The sequence below is a fragment of the Sinohyriopsis cumingii genome, unplaced genomic scaffold (assembly GCF_028554795.1).
Source record: "Sinohyriopsis cumingii isolate HCF-2022 unplaced genomic scaffold, ASM2855479v2 utg001940l, whole genome shotgun sequence".
In the NCBI taxonomy this organism is placed as follows: domain Eukaryota; kingdom Metazoa; phylum Mollusca; class Bivalvia; order Unionida; family Unionidae; genus Sinohyriopsis; species Sinohyriopsis cumingii.
This window is the reverse complement of record NW_028316087.1, coordinates 39,971-51,972: the sequence shown is the minus strand read 5'-3', so window position 1 is coordinate 51,972 and position 12,002 is coordinate 39,971. Positions and strand designations below refer to the sequence as shown.

At 43.9% G+C, this 12,002-nt stretch overlaps 1 protein-coding gene across 1 annotated transcript in view; it reads left to right on the top strand.

Annotated features, from left to right (window-relative positions):
* The window catches only part of LOC149771343 (F-box/WD repeat-containing protein 5-like), a 36,139-nt gene extending 24,523 nt beyond the window's left edge, over nucleotides 1–11,616 (top strand). The window contains exon 7 of the mRNA XM_089948594.1: nucleotides 11,334–11,616. Within this exon, the coding sequence (XP_089804720.1) occupies nucleotides 11,334–11,571 (238 nt within the window). The 3' untranslated portion in view covers nucleotides 11,572–11,616. The remainder of the gene's footprint in view (nucleotides 1–11,333) is intronic.
* Nucleotides 11,617–12,002: the final 386 nt, after the last annotated feature.

Below are 12,002 nucleotides of genomic sequence, written 5' to 3'. Positions count from 1 at the left end.
GAAGATTTGGCAGAAAAAGACGATTTGCGTTTTAGGCACACGTTCTCCACACCACACCCACAAGGGTTGTTTTTGTAAATCTTGCACAGAAGAACTAGGTGAAGGAGGAGTGGTCGACGTAGCTGCGTCTGCTGTGTGAAAGGGCATGATGGTCACTTCTTTTTATAGTCGATGACTTGCGAGGCGTCGATCCAAGAATCAAAACTGGGTGGATATCCTTTCCAACGTACTTTGACTTCTTTGACACGTCGTTTGCCCACTTTACGGGTTCTGCGTTCGAGAATGCTTTCGATGTCGTACACGTCGTCTTCTTTTTTGGTGACACGTTGTAACTCGGGCAAATAAAACTTTCCTTTGAGCACTTCTCCGTTCATGTCTTCCAATTTATAGACGGCAGGATGACGGCCATGCACTCGTCCAGTGACGCGAAACAATTCGGTCGTCCAGTTAGGTAAATAACCTTTGTCGAAAGTGCGTTTGGTTTTGCCAATGCGCACCCAATCTCCTACGGCCAACTCTCCACTTTTCTTGGGGACAGCCCTCGTCGGGGACGTACCAAACAGGCGCTCAAACACCAACACTTCGTTGTCGGGAGTCACGTCTTGCGGGGCACGTCCAATGCTTTGATGGTAAGATTGGTTGTACGCTTGCACCAGGTGCGGTAAGATGTCGATGTATTTCAGAGTGTGGTGATGCGTAAAATATTTCCACATGCGTTCTTTCAAAGTGCGTTGAAAACGTTCCACGATGCTGGCTTTGATTTCGGGATTCTCGGTGGTAAAAAAATGAATGTCACGTTTCTTTAATTCTTTTTGGAAAGCTTGGTTCAGAAATTCGGTACCTTTGTCCGTTTGCCATCGAAGAGGGTGACGACCGCTTTGTTTCAACACCCGTTGCAGGGCTCGCACTAACTCGCTGCTCGATTTGGAAGTCAAGGGTACAACCCAAGTAAATTTGGAAAAGACGTCGATGACACAAAATAAATATTTCTAGCCACGATTGTAGCTGGCCAAATGAGAGACATCGGCTAAATCGGCTTGCCATTGATGATCGATGCCTTCCACTCGGGTGCGACTTCTGGCAAACTTGCGTCGAATGGGTTTGTGTAAAGTGTAGGTAGCTTGTTCTTGTAACCATCGTTCCACTTGAGGTAAACGGAGACTTTTCAGTCGCGTTTTGGCAGCACGATACAATTTTTGAACTCCTGCGTAACCTGCAGGATGGGAGGGATCGTAGTAAATGCTGGCTAAGACTTTTTCCATTTTTATTTTTTGTGTTAATAAGACACCCACTCTTGGAGGATGCTACTCTTTTTCTCTTGGGGAACTTTCTTGGATTGCAATGCTTTGCGTGTGCGGCCGGCAATAGGTGTCGAAGAGGAGGATGTCTGAGCGGGGGATATCGGTTCTTGTTTCACTTCTGTCTTCACTTCTGTCTTCACTTTCTTTTTCTCTTGTGATGAAGAAGGGGTGGCCATCATCTTTTTAATCCATCCAATTCTGGAGGTAGGTGGTGTTGTTAACTTGCGTACTTTTTCTGGTGGAGTTTGAAACCCTTCCTCTTCTTCTTCTCCTTTTTCTGTCTTGGTCACTGGTACTGGTGGTACTCGTACTGGTACTGGTGATGGTGCTGGACTTTTCATCAAGGTCTTAAAATCTTTCAGAGTGGGTAGAGCTGTTTCGTCTAAAGCTTTCTGGTGAAAGAGTTGCAGTCGTTGCAAGAGTTGACCGTACTTTTGCGATTTTTCTGTTTCGGACAAATCTTGGCGATCCATCAAGGACTGCAATTCGTGTTGTAACTGGGACATCTCGCTCAAATTGGGATTGGGAGGTAAATGCGAGGTGCGTTGTTCTTGCCACCGATGGTATTCCATCCATCGTTTGTAAGGCACTAAAGCTATTTTTCGTCCTTCCATGGGGTTGTCAGGGGTCATTTCTGAGATCTTGGGACTTCGAGGGCCTTTTTATCTTGCTCCCACCAGTCCTCCCAACATGGTTCCCAAGACTCCTTTCAGTATGGGACCTAACAAGAGAGGCAAAATGCCTCCACGTTGGACCAACATCTTCTTTTTTTGACGAATGGGAATTTTCTTTCGAACCATTTGGCGAAGAACGTGACGATGCTTGCTTAAGCATTGTTTCTGGTGTTTGGACAAAGGGATCGTGCCTTTCAAAACGTTTAAACAACATTCGCACACGGTATCGATGACCTCTTTGGAGGCTGTTTGAATGAGTTTTTTTCGTAGGGGTGGAGAAGCTTTGGACAGGACAGATAACATGTCCCCATGTTTGGCTAAACGTGGTGGCAGTCCTTTCCTTTTCTTTCCTTGGGGTTTTCTGGAGGGTGACATCTTTGAGTCTTCAGGAGCACCAAAAAAACACTGATACCCGACTTGGTCACAGGCCTTTTTTATACTGGAACGCGTCGCCACTGATTGTCTTTACGTCGTATTAGTTTGAGGACAGGCATGACACGTCGTGCAGGGGTACGCAACGGACTAAATCGAGCCAGTTCTTGCTTGGACAAATCCAGTAAACTTTGTAACATGCCCGATCTTTCTTGAACTTTGATTTTGGGAGAAGGTACTTTGTGAGCAGCAGCCACTGCCACTAAATTGGAGGGTCCTGCCACTGGGGAAGTTCTTTTGGGGGTCATCAACGGAGAAGTTCTTGGTGTGATCAACGTCTCCAAGTACTCTTCAGTTCCTGGTGTCATCAACGGAGAAGTGGATAAACGTGAGGATGCCGGAGACGCAGTCACTGCCGTGGCAGATCGTGGTTTGCGAGCGTAAGGTTGCGTCCTGGCCGAAGTGCCTCTCTTGCGACTAGTTTTCTGTGGACTTTTCTTTTTCTGGGGACTTTTTCTCTGTTTCTTTTTCTAGGGGCTTCTTTTCTTTTTCCAGGGTGGTGGTGTCTGGTAAGAGGAGGGTCCTGCCACTGGAGAAGTTCTCCTTGGGGACCTGGTCTTTTTCTTCTTGGGGCTTCGTTGGACTTTTGTCTTGGGTATAACTTTGGGGGCATTAGGATCCCATCTTAAGAGAGAGCGAATGATGACCCCTCCTAGAGTACCGCTCCCTCCAGGTTTCAAAATGATTTGTTTTTTGGTTTGAGTGTCGATGCGGGGATCGGCCAGTTGGACCAAAGCGACTTTGTTTCGATCGAAAAGCGTTTGGTTTGATGAGGAATCTGAATGATTCCTTGGAGTAATTGACGTGCTGTCACCGTGAACCATCGTAAGACTTCTTTGAGACTAGCTTCTAAGACACGAGCTCGTGTTTGTGGATCTTTTTCTCGACTGATGCCATACAAGGCACGAATCAATTTGACGGAAAGATGCGACTGAAGGGATGTCATGTTCACACTGTGTGAGACAGACGAAAAAGGGTCTGAGGTTTTTATAGATTTTTTATGGGGAATTGAAATGAAGTCGAGGACGGAGACGTGTACAGGACAGGCCCTCCGTCTTGGCACCAGTGGTGAAACAAGTGGGTACGAAATCGCAAATCCTCGGGAGTCGTAGGTTTCAAATCGACGAGTAAATAGGCGTGTGGCGTTTGAGTGGCATCGTCGTACGCCTGAGTCAGCCAAGGCGTTCCTAACTGTTTGGCTAAGACTTGCACTTGCGATTTATCTCGAGGGCTTTTAAACAAGACCACGTAATGCGCATTGAGACTGATGGTGCGATGGGCTTTACTTTGTTGAAACAAATTTTGGGTGATGTAAACGACACTGGCATTACGGTGATGCCCTTTGCGCGTGAACCACAGTTTAATTTCTTCTTCGTCTTCTCCTAACATGTCGTCGAAAATGACCAAATGGGTTTGACGGGAGTCAGAGACGATGCCGTCGTCTTCTTTAGGAATGCCTTCCACAAACACGATGGAATCGCCTTGACTTTCTCGCAAGAGGTTGTACGCCGATTGCCACTCTTTGTAACACCACACGATCCGTTGAGGTGGCCGATCGATCAAATGATGTTTATGTTCGATCAAACGTTTGACGAATTCGGTTTTGCCTGAACCGCTAGGTCCAGCAATGAGCATGTTAAAGGGATGGCGAAGATACAAAGCCTACCAACTGGCACGATCTAAGTGTTCGTCGATGACTTTGACAGTAGAGGAAGAGGGAGCAGAGACATCAGAGGTAGCCATGGTGTGAGAAATGTCACTTGTGACACGAAAAACAAACAAGACAAGAGTTTATATACTTTTTCAGAACACGTTTATTGAATGTTTTTTTTCAAACATGAATACAAAAGACAAAAATACATAAAAGCCAAAGGCTTAAGTACAAGAATAAAAGGCACATGATAACCATGAACGTGGAATAAAAACAAGTGTCTGTACAACAACCACATGTTTTGGGTAAAGTTCTAACCAGTTCTATAGTAGGGGGTAAGGTCACACAAGTGTCCTCCCGAAAGGGTCTTTCAGGCCTGTCCACGACAGTCCTGTCCTGGGTGACGGGTTCTTCTGGCACCGTCACTAACACGGGTTGAAAAGTAACTTTTTTCCTTGAATAACTCTCGTGCATACTGGGCTACCTCTTGTGACCAAGCCTCAAAACCCTGGTCTCGGTGATGTACAAGATTTGACTCCTAACCAATCTGGTTTCTTCTTCATCAACGACATGGTAAGTTACTTCAATGAACAATGAACTATCGATCTTGCCTAGGGTTCCTTTCTATATACAGACCAATACCGACGTGACCGTATGGCAACGTAAAGTGATTGGGAAGTCGCACTCGCTTCTGGTATACAATTTGATAGACTTTTTCCAAGGGTCGACTGACGATGTGGTGAGTGGGTAAACGTACAATCTTGTTCGGTTGATAGGTGGTCACTTTAAAGTTTCCATCCTCTCCTGATTGCAAGGCTTCTTTCAATACCCCAAAGTTGACCACTCGACTGGTACGATAATTCAGAGTCAGTCCTTTCACTTTGCACGTCGTGTGCACTTCTCCTTGTTTCTCCCGGTATTCGTAGCAGTAATTTTTGGGACCGCCACTGACGAAATTTAGAATCTTGTCGTCGGGATGCTCGTCTGTCCAGGCTCCTAAACGGTCTCCTTCGATGTCAGGGTGCTGTTGACTCGGGTGATGGATGTAAATGCAACTGTCCGTGTCAAAGTACAGGACGCGTTCCCCTAACAGTTCTAAAGCTTCGTACAATTTTAAGCGAGCATGAGCTGTCACGTAAGCCGCAATGATGACATTTCCAAAAGGGTCGTCTTGTACAAAGTCCAGATCTTCTTCGTAATTGACCAACATCAAATCCTCTCGAACGACGTCCACGTGTTTCATCTATTTGGTTTTGTCGTGAATCATCTGGAAGTAGCGGGAAGGTTCTGTCAAATATTCCGTCTTGGGTAAACACGGTCGTTGTGCCATTTTACCCCACAAGCAATTTAACATCACTTTGGCAAACGATCGCCTGCCTTCGTTTTTTTCGATGTGGTCTAAAGAGATGCCTTCTTGTTCGTAGTATTTCTCTTTGAATTTTATTTGGTCTTCGGGAGTGTGACACCAGGAAGGATAGCCGCTGGCTTCTTGTTTCAGTTTCAAAAAGGCATCCACGTAGTCGGCGAAAATGCCTTTCTGAGTAGGGTCACCCTTGTGGTATTGTTGTGTCTTGGGAAAGTGGCAAATTTCGTACACTTCTAACAGTTGGTATCCCATGTCCAGAGCTTTGAACAATTCCACGCTGACCCAGGTTCCCTTCAAGGCACGTTCTTCCTGGGTGTGCTGACAAGGTTGGTCTTGGTTGCACGTTTCGGCACAAGTACGGCACAAGGGAAACATCAGTTTGCCTTGACAATGATGAGGTAAGACGGGATGGTATAGGTTCGTGGGAGGCAAGACTTTACACTTGATCAAGCCTTCGTATTGTCGAATGTTTTTCAGTTCGATGTGTTCCGTTAACAATTGCGGGTGCCCTACAGGAAAGCGACAATATTTGCACACGTAGGGATACAGCGAACACACGTCCAAGTATTTGATTTCTTCTCCTTTCTCTTCGTCGGCTTCGTACAGCAAACAGGTGGCATTGGTCCTTCCTCCGTACAAACTATCCCTCGGGTTCAGCGGGTCCATGAACTGGTAACTTTCCACGAGGCGTTTAAACTCGGGATCGGTTTTCATACGGTGATCGTACTCGTGTTCCCACATTTCCACCACTTGGTATCCTTCCTGTTCTAACTTTAGGCGCCGCTGACAAGTGTCCTGGTACAAGTCTTCCATGGTTCGTTGCAAAAACTGATTTTTAGTGCCACGGTCAGGGTAACAGACGGGACATCCGTGAAATAAGCAACCGTTAAACTCGTACACGATCTTGGGGTTTTCTAAGTCCCAGCCATCGACCGAATACGTTCCGATGGTCTTTTAGCCCCCTCCGTTGCGGACATGCTGAATCCACTTGTCTTCCTTGTCGCACAAGTAATGTAACCAACGTAGGGCTTTGACCGAATATTGACGTTTGACAAAGTGGGTCGTTTGAGGACTGATGACAGCCACAGTGTTTTCAGGCATGAATCGTTGTCGATACACTAAGGAACACGCTTTGGCAATGGTGCAAGCTTCTTTCAAAGGATCGACCCCTCCGTGTTCCATGAACAGTTCTCGAAATTTTCCACAGCAACGCCGTAAAATGTCCACGTCGGAACGACAATACTTTAGCATTTCTTCCTGAAAGTCGAAAGGGTCCGAGGCGTGAATCTGGTACCAAGCGTAGAAAGCTTCTCGTTGTTCGGTACGCATGTTGTCGGGGTTATAATAGTGAGCCTCAGGTAAATGGGGTAGAACGGCATGTTGATTGGCTTACGTATTGAAAAAGTGAGGAAAGTACCCTTTAGCCATTTCTGTCATTCCAAACGTTTTAGGCATTCGACTCAAAGGCGTGGTAAAGTAACTCATCGAATCTTTAAACTGCACTTGTCCCACTTGCATGAAAATGATTTTGGCTCCGTTCAAAGTCACTTTAGGACGCTCGGTGCCTTGTTCCGTATAGTATCTGAGAAGAAACTGTCCACTGTATCCGGAAAAATTGTGAGCCATCACTGTGGCATGACGATGACAATCTCCGTAACGTTCGATGTCCTCTTGACTCCACGTCTTGTCGATGGGATCTAAGACCCATTGGGCAAAATCGGCTAACGTGTTCGGTCCTCGAAAGATTTTTTCACGCCCAGGAATCTTGCTGCAGTGAGGGCAATGACTGAAGATAGGTTCTTGAATGCACTTCTCGCACGCTCGATGAGCCACGCAGAAATTAGGAATGTGAATGCCGGTTTCTTGCATGCATTCGAAATCGAAAAAGATGAAATTGCTTTTCTTCTTGTGACCGTCCTCTTTCTCTGGTGGGGGTTGGTATTTTTGCACGTAGCATTGGTGTTCCAAGTCGACGATGTGGTGACAAATGTGACATTTTTTCTTTCCTCGACATACGTGTGCCTTGGTACTGTTGGTACGTATGCCTTGTCTACACGTAGGGCACAATCTCAGGAGTTGACAAGCACATTTCTTCTGTGAACCTTGTGTTTTCAAATGTTGTTGGTAACAGGTAGGGCTGACAAACGTGCGCAGACAAGTCGAACAAGGCACTGGTTCTTCGCTCAGACAGGGTGGAGAGGCCAAACATCCTGGGCATTTCCATCCACAATGCTTGTGTTGCTCTCGATTATTATAACCATAGTCACATTTCTCACAGTAATATCTGTATCCCAGGAATCCGGTGATAGTGGTAATGGTATCGAAATGGTCATCGTGATGATAAACATGAATGTATTTTCCGTCCTTAAAGTCTTGGCCTCGAAACAACAGAGGTCCGCGCATTTCTTGAGGGTGCACTTTCAAGGTGTAGCGTGGAGCTAGGGCATCTTGCAATTTTTGCATCTCAGGAATGCCACAGGGTGTGTCTTTGGACAGGCCAGCTTGTTGCAACAGGAGTTCTGCTTCATTTCGTTGTTTGGCTCGATCGGAACGTTGAATAGTTTTCCAGGTTCTTTTCCATTCTACCGTGTCGTTCTTGTTGGCATAGGTTCGTCCCACCACGATGGCACGGGCTAAGCACATCTGGTCTTGAGGGTTGTTAATTCGGACGAAACTTGTTTTGGTGTTGCGAAGGTCGTCCACCAATAACATCTTTTTGCGTCCGGTCCCTTGAGGAAGAGAGACGTGAGCCATTTTCAGTGTGGCTTTACCATCGGTGATGTCAAACTGGTCATTAGATTGTTGTACGTGTTGAATCTTGTCCATGACTTTGGAAGGGGTTAGTTCTGCGGGTCTGCTAAACTCGATCCAAACAGGGGATTTCAAACCGTCGTGATCTATGGATAGTGTCAAGCGATCGTCTTCTTTGGGTTGACATTGTCGCTTGAGTGAGGTGAGCAAAGAATCCCACATCTCGGTGATAAACCCTTCTGCTTTCTCCAAGGGTACGTCGGCCTTGAAATCTTTAAACTTCACCGTGTAGGTGTAAGCCGTGGTTCTAAATTTTCTAGAGGAGCGCTTTTCTGTCTCTCGAATGGAATAGTACTTTTCAGGGTTGACTAAGGGTGGTGAACTTGGTTTAGAGGGTTCGGATTCTGGTTCACTCATGTCCTCTTCAAAATCACTGGCATGAATTTGTGCCAAGATTTCAACCCTGGTACGAGACGATAGATCACGTTTCTGCCTCTTACTTTCTTCTTCTTCTTTCTTCTCGAATGAATAGGATCGTTTCATCTTGAGTGCAAAACGTCAAATGACTCAAGTTTAAACACCATAGACTAATTTATAGTCATGACAAACCAGCGTATATAAAAGGGTGTGTGTCTTGTCCTTTCACTATTCATTTCACTCTCAAACCGAGCACAACGATGGAAGAGACTACCCAGATGGAACGTTTCGTCAGAGCTTTGCGAGGGGTCATTAGAAAATTCTCTTCAGACCAGCCTACGGACTACTCTCCTTCCTTTCGAGATAAAAGTCAGGATACTTGCTATATCTGTCAGAAGAAAGGGCATTGGTCTTCAGAGTGTCCAGACCGTCAAAAAAGAAAAAAAACAGGGGCTAAAAAAGACAAAAGTCAAGATACCTGTTATTATTGTAAAGAAAAAGGACATTGGTCTCCAGATTGCCCAAAAAAGAAGCAAGAGGAGTCAGAAGAAAAGAAGGATTCTTCAGAAGAAGAGAGGGATTCTTCGGAAGAAGAGAGGGATACTTCGAAAGAAGAGAGGGATTCTTCAGAGGAAGAAGAGGAAGAAAGAAGACAATTCTATTTAAAAGAGGCAAAGAAACAAGAGAAGAAAAGAAGAACGGAAGAAAATGAGGAAAAAACGGTGAAGAAATTCAAAAAACAGAGAGACTAAATAATGAGAAAGAAGAAGTGTACGAACTTTTTAAAGTGTTCTGTTGTGAGTTGTGAATTGGATTGTAAAAAATGGATAAAAGAATACATTAATGATATAAGGTAAGTGTCTTTGAGTTTTGATTTTAAAATAAGAAGCTACACTCACGCACTCATACACAGACACGTACTATAAGGGTAAAATGGGTGGGGTTTATTTTTGAGTTATTGGCAAATTGAAATTGTATTTCTTTTCGAGAAATGTGGGTGGCCCTGAAAAGGGCCTTTTTATTTTGGTGTAGGGGTGAGTTTAACCAATCAACTTTAACTGCCTTAAGCCTTTGCCACGGCCAAGGCCTACTTCTGATGATTGGGTTGAAATCACTAAGGGTGGTACGACAGGCTTAGTCACAGGGTTGGCGTGTTTAGCTCGGGAAGGTCGTATTCTCTTCGGTCGTGATAAAGAAGTCTGATACATTTGTTTCAGACTTCTTAACTCCGCTAAAATGTCCAACAGTACCGTAGCCGTTTGATTTTCACCCTCTTGTTTCTTTGCTGCTACTTCTTCTTGCTGTTGTTGCTGTTGTTTCTTTCTTACCTCTTCTTGTTGCTGTTGCTGTTGCTGTAGGAGAAAAGCTTGTTCCGCTTCCTTTTGTCGTTGCATAAATTTCTCCAATTCTTCTTTCTGTCTCTGTCTAAAATTCTCCACTTGCGGTAATGACGAAGGTTCCGGAACAAGTTCTTGCGAGGTAAGAAAATCCACAAAATTCAATGTACCTCTTCTGAAAGTAAGTCCGGGTTCCCTTGGGCGGTCTCCCCTGCTGGTGCACCCCAATGGATCGTTTTCTGAATTTCCGTCATGTTGAATCACTGTCGCATAGATTGACTGCACACAAGCGCTAGCGAATCTATATAGACCAACTGACGTCACAGACTAATCTCTTCGGATTGGATGCGGGCTGACTGAATTTTGTAACGCGTGTTTGGATTGGTGAATGAACTCAATCCGTTTCAATCCTACCTCTACCTATAAATAAGCGCAGTTCAGTGCATTGATTCACTTGTTCTCGTCGCTTCAAGATGTGGACCGATGTACAATCTTCTACGCTTGTGTCTTCCATGATGTTCCGGACGGACATACCCATGTATGTCCGATCCAAGTGGACCGTTGTCCACAGGACAAACACCAGTCTGTGGATACGTAGGATCTACGTAGAAAGAAAAGAATGCCTCAAAAGAGTCCTGATTTACGGTCCTACAGTGAAACGCAGCCTAAGGACAAGAAGAAGACCAATGCGGTGCCCTTTATGTTAATGGATACATTAACATAAACCCAAAGGCCCTTTTCAGGGCCAGCCATATTTCTCGAAAAGAGATAGCCTTTCCATTGCCTACCCTTTTTTAAATTTAAATTTAAATTTAAATTTAAAAAAACTTTTTTTTTTTTAAAAAAAATCCCATATTCAATTCCCCTTGTCCCTAGACAAACCCAAACTCTATTCCCATGTTAATTTCCCTTGTCCCTAGACAGACCCAAACTCTATGTTAAATTCCCATTGTCCCTAGAGTGGCCCAGCGTTTTTCTCCATGTTAAATTTCCATTGTCCCTAGGGTGGCCCCATTCACTACTTATGTAGCTAGGTAAATTCGTTATATATATATATATATATATATATATATATATATATATATATATATATATATATATATATATATATATATTTATATATATATATATATGTGTGTGTGTGTGTGTGTGTGTGTGTGTAAGCATTGGCGAAATTAAATGTATTGACAGTATTTAATATATATTTGTAGAGCAGACACAGTGTCAAGTGTATATTGTAAGTTTAAAATAGTGTTTATTGTGGTACGACCATTGCCAAAGACACTGACATTTTTCACATACGGTGGCAAAACTATTCTTTGAGACTTTCCCCCATGATGACCATGCCCACCATACTGATTAGCCCACCATACTGATTAAAGTGTTTACATTTTTATGTTAAAGTGGAGCTGAGGACAAGCACGGATATCTCTGGGACCGTCATTACGGGATCTGCATAAATAGGTTCCCACATTCCGATATCGTTAACTCCGTTGCATTTAACCCCGCTGACCCAGAAATGCTTGTAACCGTAAGCGATGATCGATCCATCAAAGTATGGAGGTCTTTGAACAGAGAGAAACAGTTGAAGATCACTGCAGATGGAGTAGGAAGGGAAGCAAGAGACACGCCTACAAGATAGCATTCGTAATGATCCAATGGAGGTCCCATCATATTGGGAATAAAGGTCACAATTTACAGTAAATAATATAATTATTTCAACAATGAATATGTATTTTTACAACATAATTAAGTTTTCTTTTTTCTGCCTCCTCTCCTTCTTCGCTTCTTTTTCCTTCTTATTCCGTTTTCATGGGTAGGATAAATCTTTTCTAAAATATATAATACATATTATCTTTACAATATAGGAAAAGCAAAAGGAGTTGAAGTGGCGATGTGTCTTCAATGTAAGGAAATAACGGAAATTGTCTGTACTTTATGTAGACATGTTTCACTTGCTGTTATCGACTCCTATATTGCAAACTACTGACAAAAGTTACTATTTATTACACTATACTATGTTTGTGTGGCAATTTAAAGAAATCACTGGAATCTTAATAAAATATTTCAAAA